At 33.8% G+C, this 16,926-nt stretch overlaps 1 protein-coding gene across 1 annotated transcript; it reads right to left on the minus strand.

The window, feature by feature from the left end:
• Window positions 1–839: 839 nt before the first annotated feature.
• Window positions 840–16,094, minus strand: LOC132916764 (F-box only protein 33). Its single transcript, XM_060977081.1, has 6 exons — window positions 15,672–16,094; window positions 15,094–15,188; window positions 14,435–15,010; window positions 14,108–14,359; window positions 13,835–14,030; window positions 840–13,726 (listed from the first exon to the last, which is right to left on the minus strand). Exons 1-6 carry the CDS (start codon window positions 15,939–15,941, stop codon window positions 13,595–13,597), a joined length of 1,521 nt encoding a protein of 506 aa, XP_060833064.1. The 5' UTR covers window positions 15,942–16,094; the 3' UTR covers window positions 840–13,594.
• Window positions 16,095–16,926: the final 832 nt, after the last annotated feature.

Genomic DNA, 16,926 nt, shown 5'->3' on the forward strand with positions numbered 1-16,926 from the left:
TAAGCCTCGCTATGTATGATGATCATCACGCTTGTTTTTTTTATGAACGATGCGTGATTGTATTCTTGTTAAATCTAGGCAGCTATGAAGTGTAGGCAGTTTCAAATAATAAGATAATTCTTATCTTGTATTTTGTGTAATTGTATAAGACGTGTGAAATAAATGTGTGATAATGTTCAAAACAAAAACTAGATGATTTGATAAAACAAAAATTGTAAAAATAAATATATAAAATGTATCCTTCCTTTTTGTTAACAATAGATACTTTATGCCTATTATAAAGATATTTTTTAATTACCAAGAAGAATTGGAACAAATTTATGAATAAATTTAATCATAAAATGACTATAACCATTGTTACTACAAATATAATATTTTTTGAAAATTTCCAATTTGCTTCTGACCTTTACAATAACATGATTAATTAATGATTCATGATGATAATGTACAATGCAAATTTATTTTTCGATACTATTATCAAAAATAAGTTTCGCCATGTATATTTACTTAAATTCTCATAATTATATACTTTGAACTTAGGAAAAAAGGGTTGACGAAAATGTTTCTGTTTACTTGGAATTTGACATTGAAACACCTAATAGCAGATAAATGGTAATCGGATTAACTATCATAAGAAGCTAAAAGATAACGCTGTAAAGCTTACATTCTCATTGGGACAAACTTTTCAGAAAAAATAAATTTCACAAAAGATTATTATAAACAAATGGTATTAATCATAAGTAAAAAGCTATTCAAATACAAATTTTTAATTCTAACTTTACCTTCCCTTATCAATTATTGATAGATATCAACAGGTACAGAGGCAAACACAACACAAGTCACTTTATGCCATGCACAATTTATTAATCGATCGATACATTTTTAAAAATTGATTGATACTTGCGAAAACATTTGATTTCTATAATCAAAGAAGTAGTGTATAAATCATAGACCGGCGTACAATTCTACGGGATGTTGAAGTTGAAAGAATACTGATATTTGTTTCTTTTCTTTTCTTTTACGCGACGATATTAACAGTTTTGTATGTTACAAATGCTTGTTCGGAGGTTATGTAGTCCACGTACGAAAGAAAAAGATGAGGAACAACAGAAATGGGCAGTCGTTAATGATCGTGGACAATTACAGCTGTGTTACGAATGATCGATTCTCAAATCGTTCGTGACAAATGTTCCAACGATCAGTTCCGGTTCTTCTCCTCGAAATATACCTTTTCAGTACAAGAAAGGTACACTTTCAGGAACACGAAGATGGAAACTCTTCTGTCACGAATGATAGGAAAAGTTGGCGTTGTAGCTTGATCGGAAGGACAACAGGCGCAATACACGAGTATTTACAAATACACATACTTCGCTGCAACAGATTACAAAACGAATCGAGGAATAAAAGTACGTATTTTCAAAAAGGAACGTACCGTATGCAAATTACTTTATCATCATTCTATGTCGCTCAACAGGAGTGGAACAGACATACGGGCAAGCGGAGAATTCGACAAAAATCGGTATCTTTCACTATTTTAACGATATTATAAAAAATGTTGAATATCTAAAAAAATTTTCTTCAAAAAGAAAATATTTCTCAAGTAAAGATATACATATAAATTTATATTTATACAGTTGATATTTCGATATTTGTTTATTGCCCGGCTTCCCTAATTCGTATGCATCTTTGAAGTGGTTTTACCGGAATACGAAAATGGAAAAACGGATAATATGGTGAACACATATGCGCGTACGTGTGTGTGTGTGTGTGTGTGTGTGTGTGTGTGTGTGTGTGTGTGTGTGTGTGTGTGTGTGTGATATCTACATATATGTAGTTCGTGTGCGGGTATCTCTACATATAATATAATATGTATATGCTTATAATAGTTCACTTTTAGAAACCTTTTATGAATACATTATGTATGTATGAAGTATTCTGAAATTTCATTACTGTAATGAGGTCCGATGATCATGACTATATTGGTAAAGCATAAAACAAATCTGAAAATGTACATAAAACCTATAAGTATATACATATTTCGTAAAGGTCACAAGGTATTTAAACAACCAATTTCAGTATTATTTTGGTATTATTTAATGTATTATTTAAATTATTCTAAATTAATGGATATTTTGTAACTTCTATATACATTTTCAGATTGATTTCAATAATTTTACCAATACAATCATGACAGCCGTGTTTCATTATGATATCAGTGATAATGAAATTTGAAAATGTTTTATGTAACAGATATAGCATGTACATAAAAGTTTTCCATACTAAATGTTCAAATATGGTAAGCTACTGTATACATGTCGAGATGTGTGTCGACTTTTCCGTTGTCCAATAATAATTCCGCCTACTTTGCCACTAAGTTGATCGCACGAAGAAGAGAATGTTACAAAATCAGGTACCACGTTGAATACCGACGAATGTATAGTCGGCTTCGCGAACGTTCCGCGGCTACATATATATATACACATCGATAGTCGGAATACATGTACCTGGGTATTAATTGCTCCAAACAAGCGTGCCTATCCTATACACTTTCCTTCTATATTACGCTCGTAAGGTAACCGTGAGGCACGATGGGTTTTCGTCTTGTTTTCCTTTTTCTGTTTCCCACATTGCCATGTGAACTACAGCGGAAACGAGTTTTTCACGTGCAAAAAACAGAGAAGTAGGACCGCGAAAGGTCGAGGACAGCGAACTTCATTTTGCAACGTTTATACGATATCAACATCAAAATGTTGCAATGAAAAATCCTCTCCCTATCTATGTAACTCGTGTCTCACGAATAATGAGTTCAATACACTATCCATTAAAAATGCTTTGTTGACTGGATTAACACGTTGACTACCATGCGAATTCTATATTATATTTTAAGTTGAGAGCTGCAACACACCATAATTATACCTATACATAGAAAATATAATTGTGAATTTTTATGCGTTTACCTATAAGAAATTTGAAAGTTAAAAACTGCACAAAATGTACATAACATGAAAAAATATATAAAATATCCAAAGTATAGTGTTTTTTGTAATACTTTGTAGGTAAAACAATTTTCTACCGAGGTTTTACTTTTTTAATTCTATTCTCAAAAATATAAATTTGCATAAAAATCCGGTCTAACCATAACATTCAAGTTTTTAAAAATGTTACATACATTGTAATTGTGTACCTTTTTCTGATAATGTTATCTAAACCATTCACATTGTTGAAAATTTGCTGAAACTTTGCTGAAAATCCATGAAACTTATCTTATCTTAATCATTCTAAAAAGTTTAGTAAAACGTGGGTCATCGATGACCACCGTGGCAGCTAACGTGTTAAGATCGACTTCGAGTTACATGGCTCTTTTGCATCTTCCACTATTCGTATTGATTCACTTTCCACGGCGTTCCATTAGGTGTATAGACTCTCTCGGTGCCGAAATGCGCGTTCTCGTAACGGTTCGCAGGAGGCAAGAATTTCGAGCCGATCGGCGCGTGCAGTAAACGCCCATTGACGTTCGGCAGATATGGACAGCGAATACAATAATGTCTCCTGCATCGAGACACGTCCAATCGTTTTGTACCTTACATATTATAACGCCATAAGAATCGAATCTCTCGCTACGATACAGCACCCTGAGTATTGTTTGACATATTTTGTAATATTTTTTCGATTACAAAAAATAATTACATACTGAAAAGTAGATTGCGGATGTTTGTGCACTCATAGAAAGCTTGGAGATATCAAAATGCATAGAATTCATGTAATACGTAAAAATACATAAGGCATTCAAATTATAGTTAATCGTCATATTTAATATTTAATGAGCGAAACAAATTTCTATCAAACATCTATTATTTTAATTTTTCATAAACTTCCATGAAAATCCGCATTCTATTGAGAAGATATTGGAAATTAAATACCCTCTTCATGGTTTACTTTAAAAGTCGAATTCGTGACATGAGCTTAGGTTGAACACTGGACGCTCGGCAGCGAGAGTTCAACTGTATGAAGCGTAAATAACATCTGTTGTTCAATGAATAGAAAAAAGTATTAAGAAAAAAGTAATGGAACTCCGTTTCATTTTCATTTTTAATCCGATATACAACAAGTTTCCTTCTCTTCTTATCCGGATTTTAGAAACGTCGTTTAATAAATACTAGACGACTTTAATAATAGAGACACACCGATGTTTACGATACCACTCGTTCGCGGCGCTACGAGTTTCGATTACACACGGAAAACACGAGCGTAAACGCAAAGTCGGTTTTGTAATCGATTTGCCGAGTTAAATTCAAGCAACGACCTTGAGGACTCGAAAGAAGCGTCTCGTAAGCATCGTTCACACACACACACGCACACATACACATTTTCTTTGCCAGCTTCGTATCATCAAATAAAATAGCTTGGAAAAAGAAAAACAATAGCGATTATAAGTATATATATATATATATATATTAATACGTAGAGATACATATTACATGGAGATTGGTTCCTTTTTAGACAACATTTCGCGACGAATCGCAAGTAACAGTAAAAGGAGACTTTCTTTGATTTTCTTCCTCCCACCCTTGCCCCTGTTTAAACCTTCATTGGATTTTTACCGCGTCAGCAAAAAATAAAGTTGTTCGCGTTACATTTGATTTATTTCCGCGAATCACACGTTGATACACTCTACGAATTCTTTAAACGTTACCTAAATTCGATGTTGAATCGATATCATGAAAGAAAGATTCGTTAGGAGAACCAAAAACAGTAGGATACCATATAAAGTGATAAAAAAATTGCTACTGCCCTTGTATAACATAACTTAGAAAATAAGAATGAAAACAAAATGAAATACTTTTTAAGGAAAGAGTACCAGAAAAAACGTTTACAATAAAAAAAATACAAATCCTGACACTAAAAAAAATTTAATCGACGAAAAAATTACTAATATTCAAAAAGCGATGTCGAAATTAATTTTAAGTGATTCTGAAAGTGATAAAATTTTAACTTCACCTACACTTTTATTTTAAGTTACGTTCCATACATATAATGAAGAAAACTTTACTGTTTCAAAATAAACTAAAATACATATTATCTTCTATTATATTAAACAAAAAACTTTTTATTTAATTTTAACCTTTTACGCTTTGAGTCTCATATAATACAGAACGTATCTTTCGTGTTATAGGGGATCCTACTGTACTTGGAAAATAAAAGGGAAACGAATAATTCGAATATAAAGTTGAAATACCAAAGAAGAAATAAGCGTGTGGTATTGCATTACGCGTGTCATGCTCTTTCTTCCGAGATATCTTGAAAACATAAGAACCGTCGAAATACGTGTTAGAAATCAATGACTTGAGATTGGAGAATGTCATCAACAACGCGGAAGAAAATAATGGAACAGGTGCACTAGACAGGGCTCGCTTGACGCGTTTAGATATCGCACGTTCAGTCTCGAAAACAGCAAATCCAAACACCGTTGCATTCATCTTTCTAACGCGATACAACATCGAGTCACTGTTTTTACGCACTTTACGAGTTACTGTTTTAACTCGATCGAAACGTTATTCAACTACACACATATATGTCGTTACTATGTATAAACATTAACCTCTGAAACACCGAGATTACGAAAAAATCAATGCTCGACCGAAGAACGAATTCTTCGCTCGAGGTATATGTATATATTCAACTTCATTTTTCTTTCTTTTTTTTTTTTTGTTGAACATATTTGGAGAGAACATTTACAAAGTTATACGTAGTTTTTTTTCTTTTACAATAGTGTATCGAATTCTACGTGAGAAACTTCCAAGTGCACTAAATGGGTTCGAAACACGTTGTGCCTACGACGACTAAAAAAGTGTGACAGAGGCCACGATATTATCCGTGGCATTCAACATGGTAACCATCGTGTTTTTTCGGTCTATCTCTCCCTTTGTCTGAAATCACGCGAAGAGAATGTCCGATTTAACACTTTAACTCGCACGCGGTGGACGTGTAGCACGCGTACATTGCACTGTTAAAAAACCGCGGCGAAACCGATTAAACTATTAACCGCAATGGAATCGTACAATATACGCCGTTAAACGCGTCCTTATAAGGAAGAATTAGATAGACTTACACCCGAAGTACGCAATAGAAGCGATATTCCTATGGACATGCCCCCTGCGGAACGTAGTGAAATTAACCGATTAAGAACCAAGTAGAAAAATAATGTGTTGAAATTGTGTAAACCAACATTATTATAAAGCACAAATAAGGTAAATTATTCTCCCCACCAAGGGATTTTCTATAATTTAAACAAAATAATTTATCATATAGTAATATAAAACACTTTACTTTCCTTAAATCTTACAAAATTATAGGATTTACGTGTATATATATATATGGAAGAAAAAATGGCAACGAAAAATATATCGAGCAAATTCGTGAAACTTCTTTTTATAATTGCAATGTGCATTGGATGAAATTTAATAATATGAATTGCTTAAATAGAAATTATAAATATAAAACATTACGTTAACCCAACTTTGGTCCTTAATAGGTTAAGTATTAACCGGACGAAAAATAGATCAAATCCCTGAATATAATTGAAAATGCAAATTTGTATATAGACGCGATATTGCACGAAAGAATCGATCTATATCTCAACAGAGAGATTAAACTAAACGCTATCTCGTAACGCACTACTAAACTATACATTATTTTGTCTCGTTAAATATGGAACGCTGACGCGACACCGATGCAAGCTCGCTTCGATGAGAACGAAACCGATTGAGCACTGTTTTACGTTGAAAAGTATATTTGGATCATCAATACGAAACGATCTCGAGCGTTTCTTTTTTTTCTCGGAATAAAACATCAGCGAGCGGTGAATTCCGAAGGCGCTATGGCATCAAGAGCCAGGGAAATATGTTCATACGACGCGAAGCGATAATTCTATACTCCGCTGAAAAATTTTTCGAGCGTTACGCGGTTAATAACGTGTCAAACGCGTCAAGATAACGTTATCCCATCGGCTAACGGTCTTTCATGTGCATTCTTGTAAGTATTTTAGTGCACGGGATATTGTTAATTGTAACTGATAAAATGCTACAACGGTTTTGAGTTTCGTACTTTCTCGACTATTATCGACGGGGAGAATGACCCGACACATTGCAAAACGTAGAAACTAAATCGAATTTGAACGATCCGGCATCAGGGTGATCGTTGTTCGGCGTGAGACGCGTCATATAAAGCCCTGTCTCCACTGAAGCGACAACGGTGAATTTTATATTACTGTTTTTGTCTCTTGGGAAAGTCGCTGCTTGTTGTCGAATATCGCTTCAGTGTGAACAAAATATTTTTGTAATGTTGCTGTTCGTTGAAAATATTTTGCAACACGCAATAACAAAGGACGAAAAAGAGTTCCTCTTTCTTGCTTCAGTGCAGACAGAGCTTAACATTATCCAGTTTCGAAATCCCAATTTAGTAAACACAATAACCGTGATTAAAAATCCTTAATCACATCGTATGTGTTTTTCTTTTTCTCTTTCCTTCTTTCTTACAAATTTTTTCTTTTCTTTTTGGTACATATACATGCGTCTATAGAGCTAGGACTTCAATTAATTCACGAACAAATATAACACGGCGACGTTTATTTTGGGCCCAGTCATGTTTGTTTGTTTTCTAATTTCTTAATTTTTTTACTTCGCAAATGTTTCTCTCTTCTTTTATTCTCATGGAAGATACTTTATCGGCGGAGTTCGTTCCGCCTTATCTCGCGATCCAACGATAAAAAATAGCTTGCTCGCGTTTTATTACCTCAGCCCTTATTAACTTATATACAAATATCTAACACTGCGTTTTGGTAAATATCCTTCTAAGCACTTGTTACGTATCGAATGAGGAGTTACGGAATATCGTTTCTCTCTCCTTGTCGTCTATGTCGGTTATTGCACAGTGCGGATTCTCGAACAAACCTCAAGACGATTCAACTTTTATAGTGAAATAGACGGCGGTAATAAAATAACCGAGAATATATATATATATAGTAACGTTACGTAAAATTATTAACCCGCGTTTTTCATGTTATCTATCGAGTTTATCGGTCTATATGTGTCGTTCATTGTTTATCTATATATATGTGTGTGTATATATATATATATACACGACGTTTGAACGATACCATTTACACACATACTATAATATTTCCTTGCCTTTCGCGAAAGTTTTATCCTGTTTAGTTTCTTCGTCCAATGCGGAACCATCCTTTCCAATTTTTACATTTTTACCGTTACGTTCCATAACGCCCGCCTCGTTCGATTGGAATGGATTATACACGTACTTGTAAATTATATATAATATATATCTATATATCTATATACCTATATATATATTATAGATATTCATATATATCCATATATGTATATATTATATAGATAGATAGAGAGATAGATATATATATATACATGTATATATAAAAAAAGACAAGAAAAGAAAAACATTACTGGTGCTGTGTTTGAAAAGCGTTTTACAATCCCATAAAACAGAACGAATCATCTAACGAACTACATACATCGAACCGAATGCCTTGAACACCTTGTTCGTGCGAGATGAGTTATTCGTAATGCCGGCTTCGTTCTATCGTACTTAAGCAGTGTAAAATATTTTTTTTTTTCTTTTCTTTAGGAACTTATAATACTACTCGTGGTGTACGACGTCCTGATTTTATGTTATCATGTGGGCATGATGAAGGCGGGTTTGTTTTAGTTCTTGGTATAGTTCCACGATCTTTGCGTAGCTTCGAATACAATTGATGGAAATACACGTATATATGTGTACGTCGACTGCGGACAGATCATTAGATCTTTTTACAGAATCAACGCAACAACGACTATTCTTTGCTTGAAATTAATCATAGTACTAAATTAACTATACATATGTATATATATGTATATATACTACAGCGTTGCGATACTATATAACCGACAGTAGCGTGGAATGTCTGGTTCGCTTAAGTAACGTTCTATATAGTTTAGTATGGTATGGCTTTCCTTATTACTCGAAGAATCGCAAACATCAAGAACCCTTCATTAGTTTTTCCCATCGGTCGAATGTTTCTCGTTGAGATAATAGCGCGAGCGTTCATCGAAACCCACATGACGATCGAATGCGTTCGCTCCTTAAACAAGGATACGACAAGACGGTAACCACTACAATAGTTAGACCGGGCTATCTCGTCGAAAGACAGTCTCCATCTGTCGATTAGTCATACGCACGACGAATATTATTATTTTCGCACAATAGATCTTCTAAAAGCACTTCTATACACATTTTGTTTTTCTTTTGTAGGAATTGCATGTCTTGCGTATCATTTCCCTAATACACGTAGGGTTCCGTCGTTTACCTATATTATTCCCCCCTATTGTGTTGCATTTTGTTTTAACGCTTTTTCCTATTTTAGGTTTTCTTATTATATCATTTAACGCGCGCTTGTTTTTTCTCATTTCCTCTCTTTCGCCACCTTTTCTCTCTCTCTCTCTCTCTCTCTTTCTCTCGAGCACCCTTTCTAAGATTTTATGTTTTATCACAGATGTTTTGTTCTCGATTTATCGCCACCCCTTTTGTATCTATAGCCCACTTGGTAATAACGCTAGCAGGAGAACATTCGCCTCATTATCTCTTTCTTTATGCTTTTTCCGTGAACGCGTAATCGTCGCGTTACTTCTGTTATTTTCTTCTCGTATTCCTCTTTTATTTTCCCCTTCAATTTTTTTGTCTTTGTATGTTCTCTCGCTAAGCCAAAATGATATTATGATCACAGCTCTCGTCTTGCCATTACGCGCAAGAATACACGATTCACACTAAGGCCTGCCTTAGTACAAAAATATACATTCGCTTCTTAAAAAATAGATCTTAGCATTCTGTACTGGCTAGCGTTCGTTTGATATTTTACAGTATTTTGATTCTTGGCAGGCTGTCTTATAGGTTAGTATTTATCGGCTACGAGAACCATCCTCGAGTGAGCTTTCGTTATTTCTTTCTCTCTCTCTTTCTCTTCAATGAGGCGCTTATCCGATCTAAACACTAGCTGATGCACCACCCCTTTGTTTCTTTTTTTTACTTTTTAATTATTTTTCTTAACGACTCGCATATTCATAAATTGATGTCCGCGTGAGTCAATCAGGGGGCGAATCGACGAGGGCCACGAGCTAAGACGGAAAGCTAAGAGACCTAAGAAAGGAAAGACGAGCAACAATCATCGAGACAAGCGTTATCGACAATAGGTAAAATCGATGTGAACAAATTCGTTCCAACGCGACTCGCGAACGATGCTTTCCGTTTAGTCGGGATCGTCCTTGTTTTATGAATATGAGGTCGGACGTTGGCTAGACGTGCGGACCGCCTAACTGTGGTTATACCTTTCCCAGTAGGTTCAGTCTTATGCTTGGTTTGTCATTCGCGTTTATATCGATATATATGCGTATAGTTGGGTTGTGTCCATTTGGTTAAGCGACCGCACGAATACCGAATTGTCTTCTTCTTCTATATGACTTTGTACACAGGATTCGCAGAGATGGTACTACGTATCACCTGACGTTTGTTTGTTTGCTTGCTATTTTTACTCATTTGGATAACTTTCGTTCTTACATCCGAACGCATATCTCATCTTTTCTCGTTTAAATTTCGTTCTCTTTCATACGTTATCATTATTTTCACAACGTCATATGTTCTTTCACACTGTTCTCTCTCGCTCTCTCTCTCTCTCTCTCTCTCGACTCACACGTCGGGCACCGCGCCCGCGAGTATATACTGCTTATGCGGGACTTCGTTTGATTAAAAAACAAAAAGAAAATAATATTAATAATAATAATAGTAATAGTAATAAAAACGACAAAAATATATATACGAGGAATAAAAAAAGAAAAGAGAAAAAAGACGTTGTAAATAACATCTGGCCCGTCCGCACAACGTCAATGGTCGGCGAACAATGAGTTCGCGAGAATGTTTTTTCTATATATAGATAATGAATAACCGTCGATTCACCGTTTTGTAAAAATTTGCTGACTTCAAAAAATACACGCGCATGGAATACGAAATGAAAGGGCATGAGTTATACCTTAACTTGTCAGTCATTTTTTGGCGAGAAACAAGTAGGTGTTCCAACAAATCGCCGAAAAATGTCCATTAAGGTAACTAATATTCTTCAGTGATGGCTGTCGCGTGTCAAATTTTTTTCGGCAGATTTATCCTTACCGCGACTCAGGTACATGCGATACATGTTAACCCTCGCTTGGCGGTTGCTAGATCATTCCTGACTCGAGCATCAAATATTTACTTTGTAATGATAAAACAAAATAGTGAAAAGAGTAAACAAACACTCGTTAACTTGACTTAACGTTAACTCCATTTGCTTCGTAGTGAAATGGTGTGCTACAAGATACTTTCATAATCTATTTTCTTTAGTTATAATTTACTATAATTTTATCATAATTATTATATTTATTATTATAGTCAATCATTTCTTGAGTTTTCTTTTAATTTGGAAACACAAATGGTAAGATCTAGCTGTTTTGTTTGTATAGAAAAAAAAAATAATAATAATACTAATACTAATACTACTACTACTAACAACAACAACAACAACAACAACAACAACAATAATAATAATAATAATAATAATAATGTAACTGAATTGCATGGATCAGAATTTATCTAGCTACCGCCGTTCGCGAGTTCGAGGGTTAAGGCCCGTTCATTTTGTATAACAGTTTTAAATTGTTTAAAGAAATAGTTTTCTCATTATTTGTGCCTAGCTCTCAATCGATTCATTTTTGTCCTTTTCTCTTTCTCTCAGATAATCCGTTATATATTGCTTTTCCCTTTATCTCATTCTTCTTTCTTACTTTCCTTTTTTTTCCTTGCATTAAATTCGGGCGCAACTCCGCGATTTCTGCGCGTGTCCAATATTTTAAACGCATGGATGTATATGTACAGAACCACATATAAAAAGCAATAGTACACGTGACTACAAGTACACGACGATATAATAATTATACAAGGACTCGAAAAAAGTAAATAACCTTTCAGAATAATAAACTGTATAAGAGTGCTATTTTGGTATTATTCTTTGTGTTTGTGAATCGTTTTCTTTCATTTTCATGTTTCTTTTAAATCTTCGAAATCGTCATTATTAATCGCACGACAGAAATAGATGCATGTGGCATCTGAATGTTAACGTTTAAAGTTCGATAGATAATACAGATATACATACATATACACATACACAATTAGCAGCTAATTCCTCTGATTTGTTTTTTATAGATAAACCTATAATTGTGTTCGTTTTCAGCGGTCGCTAAGAGCACGGTGAAAAGACGGTACTTGGAGGTCGCACAGTTCTTCATTAATATCATCGATATTCTCTTTCTTTCTTTCTTTTTTTTTTTACTGAAGCGACACACAAAAATTGTGTGTTTGCTGTATGTCTAACTGTTTGTACCACCAAATCAACCGCACTCTTCTCGGCACACATTCATTTAATATTTGTACAAGAGCGTCCGATTGGTTTTGGTATTAAAAATAACCTCGGATCGCTGTTCGACTTCTTATACTTCTGAGTGCATCTTTTGTTTTATCGCAACTCAATCGCAAACTCTCTTTTTACGAAGTCCAACATATTTTAATTTTTTTTCATTTAGTTACTTTTTCTTACACTGCATGCTCTTGGCGCTCGCTTCGATCTAAATTTCCCATAGAATTGGAAAAATATTTGTTAACATATTTCTACTTACATACATTTGGAATTTCGTTACGCTTTCCAGTGGAACATCGTGAGATCGGTTCTTTCTCTCATCTAATCTTGTTCTTCTTGTTTCGCGTTGATTTTAATTGGTAGTATTCCCCTTCACACATATTCGAAATTATTTTCCCGTGATATCAACAGGTATACGTCACATCGAAGGTCCGTTTAGGTGAGACCTTGATCGTCTTGTAATGCTTTCATTCTTAATATCTATCAAGGATATTATTACACTCGTATATTACATATGCTTTTTTTCTCACTAATATTCATCGATGAGAGGAACGATCACTAATTGTTATTATCTCTCTTATTTTGATCGTTTTGGGATCACCACTGTTAGCAATAAAACGTCATTGCACCACAAATGATTTTTCGTAAGAAAAATCAACGAAATACTTTGATATTCGTTTCGATAAACAAAAATAGGGGGTGATACGTACTTAATTTAGGTACCTCATCACGGACTCAAGAAAGACATATTTTAACTATAGCTTATCATATCCTCATAAGAACTAATAAAATCATTATAAAGGAGAACTTGTGTGCGTTTTTACCCTCGCTGTTTACACACTGGAACTGTGTGATCCTTACCTGATAGGCAACATATCCATCAACTACTGATTTTAAACTACGAATTTACACATGTCCACCATTTGATGTTACATCCATAGTTCTCGTAAAAACAATTCTTATAAAAAAATAAAGGATATAACTTTATAACTTTACTTCTGAGAGTGTAGCCCGCCCAGAAATTGTTGATGATGTCGATTAGTAATGTATGGTATCGGGGAGTAATGTTTCCTTGGTGCAAATAAAAATTTACTTTTGGTCTTGGAGGACCAAAGGCATGATAACTTCCCTGCTATCACCTTCGAAAGGATTTTTAACAACTGCAGGTAAATCTTCATCGCTCATTGGTTTCCACTGGCTCCCCATTATTTCTTTTATTTCCTATATAATTAAAACCCAATTAAAAAGAATTCGTAAAATCATTTAGTAATAGTTTTGTTAAATCAAAATCTATATTTAGAAATATCAATATTGTAGATAGAGGCTTACATGTGTAATAGCTTCAGCCTTATGCCAAGATTCAACATCAGTTGAAATGAATCTTTGTGCAAATACTAACGACTTAAGCGAATCTCCGCGTAGGCGTGCAATAGCCAACAAATTTTCTTGATGATATTTGTGGCCTATGAATACAATTTCCACAAGTTTGGTACACTTCCATGCAACTAATACTAGTGGATCCGGGCTGCAGCATAGTATTAAATTTATACATTAATAAAAAAGTTAAAGAGTAAAATTATAACATAAAACAATGCATCTTACCTATGAGGATCATTTGGGTCATATGTTGCTGGTATGCTTTTTGCTACAGGTTGTACTGAATCAATCCATATTAAAGATTTTAAAGTAAGCGAATACCACCTGGATAATCGATGCAATGCTCTAATATTAACATTTTCACAAAATAGTACTTTTAAATGTGTAAGTGGCATGGAAGGACGAAGTATATTTGTATCTAATTTTTCAATACCAACATAAGAATGTAGAAGATTTAGTCGCAGCTCGCATTTCGGACTGAAATTGAAGAAACGTAATAAGTAATTTTTCATTGCATTAAAACAACGATAAATTAACTATACTAATACTTACTTCTTTTGAACAAAACTTTGCCAACTACCGTCAGCTGTTCCCGTAAACTGATAATGCCAACCATGCACATGAATTACAAGCCTTTCCATCGTACCACTGTCCAATGCCTTTAGCAAAGAATTGGTTAGGAACTCATAATCCAATGTTAAAATAGATAATCTAGCAAATGAATCGAACAGATGTCCATAACCAGCATTGAAAATGTTAAAATCATCAGGATCATCCTTAACAGATGCCAAAGCAAGAGTTTTCAAATGCTTTGCCTGGTAGTTACGCAAATGTACCACAATTTGTCTGGCATTTCCTATTAAATCTTCTATGCATCCCAGACTTAGAGCTTCTAAACAATCGGATTTCTTTATAATGCTTATAAGGGAAGAAATCAATGCTTTAGTGCATTTTGTACTATCTTCATATTCGAATGTACTAGTGACAGGTTCCAAAAACAATTTACGAAGTTGCCTATTATATCTTAGCTTTTTCAAGAGGGCTAACGTTTCTTTCGCACAATAATTTGATATATCACAGATGATTGTAACTTCTTGCACACTAAGTTCGAAATTGCTTGCCAGGCATCTAAAAAAAAAAAAAAAAATAAAGAAAGAAGTAGAATCTTAAATGTTTAAAAATTTTACACATGTATAGAAAACTTTACATACCTAGTCCATGATACACTGTCTTCATCTTTCAGGACAAATGTGATCTTTTTCCAAAAATGAGGATGAAATAGAGCGCATCTCCAATTTTTGCACACCTATGCAAATTAATTTGAATAAATCATTTCTATTAAACAAATCTATAAAACCTATAATATCCAAAGACGTAAACAAATGATAAATATGTAGGACATATATTTTAAAAGTATCACAGCTCAAAACAATTCAGTCTTATATTAAAACATAAAAAACATTAAAGGATGATTTCAAAGGCTAAGAATGGAAACATACGAAATTAATATTTAACTACTTTTTGGTAACTAACTTTTTGTAAGTTTCTAAATAGTTTCTCACTTGTCCTTTTTCTTTATTTAACTGTATAAAACAATATAACTATCAAATAAAATGAATGCTTAAAATTAATATTCAGAGTATATAATAAACAGAACAGAGTGAGAGAGAGGGGGAGAGAGAGAGAAAGAAAGAGAGAGAAAATAAACCTCAACACAGAGAGTGGTTTAATTACCCACTATGTTGGTCAGAATTTAAACGGCCTTGAGGGGAAAAAAATTGAAGATTACCTGGGAGGCTCGTAACCGGCAGTTGTATGGTAAATATGAGAATATTTCCTGTAGAATGATGCTGGGAAGGTTATTCCAGCACAGATTATTGTCCTCTTGCGCCATTTCTATCGAACGATTTGCACCTTTGTAGGACGAACAGCTGTTTGCATTTATCGAAGACAGCTGCCCCTCGCACTTTTTTGACACTGCCTTCTCTGTCGCGTCGCTCTCCATTGGATTTTTTAACTGTTCCAAATATACAACATCCCCATTTTCAGCATGTATCATGTTTAATCTTATTATTATCAAACCTATAATCCTTCACTTCTTTTCCTGGCAAATCCTTCGGACTCAGCCACCCGTTTCTTCGAGGTGAGCCCCCTCCACGAATCAAAATAAGAGCCCTGACGTGTATTGCGCTCTACTCGTTAACTTCCAACCACTCCAACTGCCGTCGCGTACGTATGCTTGTACGCATGGTACGCGTCAAATTCTTTCTTCTGATTGGTTAACGACTACGCATGTCAACTGTGTACTCTTTTCGTGATGTGTGATGTTTGTGTTTGACACACAGTCATTTGACATTATACATAAAGCCTGGTTCCATGTTACAGATAATATTTTATTTACCATCTTTTACTAGACCAGAGTGTTCCACATAAACAATTTTTAATTTTTCAGAGAAGTTCTATATAAATAATTTAAAATTAAATTTTATAGATTTACATTTTTGGGAATTCGAATGCAAAGTACAAATTATTTTGTAATGACTTTTTTGTACAGTTTATATGAATAAAACTTACGTTTTCATATACATTTTTAAAGAAAAATTATACAAATTTCAGGTTAACTACACCAATTATCAATGAAATGAAAAATATGTAATTTGTGTAAGTTGGATAAAGATAACTAACGTTAAAATTGCACACTGCCTTATATTACCGTTTTGATATTTGATGACAGTTCTTATCGATTACATTAACGATACTATATCATATTAAAAATGTAAACTGTAACATTATAAACAAAATAATAATGTTATAAATAAATATAACTGTATAGAATATAATGTGATTTAAAAATTATAATTTTAGAAAAATTTTGGTACCAGAAGTACAACTTACAATGTTAGTTAGTAGACTTTAGCATAGCTTTACTTGTGCTAAAAGTATATTTTATATAAACTGGTATAATCAGAAAGGAAATTTTCTTCCTGGTATAATAAATCTATTTCTTCCGGTCTTTTTTTATGTCAATTCGAATAATTCGATTT

This window comes from Bombus pascuorum, chromosome 2, assembly GCF_905332965.1.
Source record: "Bombus pascuorum chromosome 2, iyBomPasc1.1, whole genome shotgun sequence".
NCBI classification, from domain to species: Eukaryota; Metazoa; Arthropoda; class Insecta; order Hymenoptera; family Apidae; genus Bombus; species Bombus pascuorum.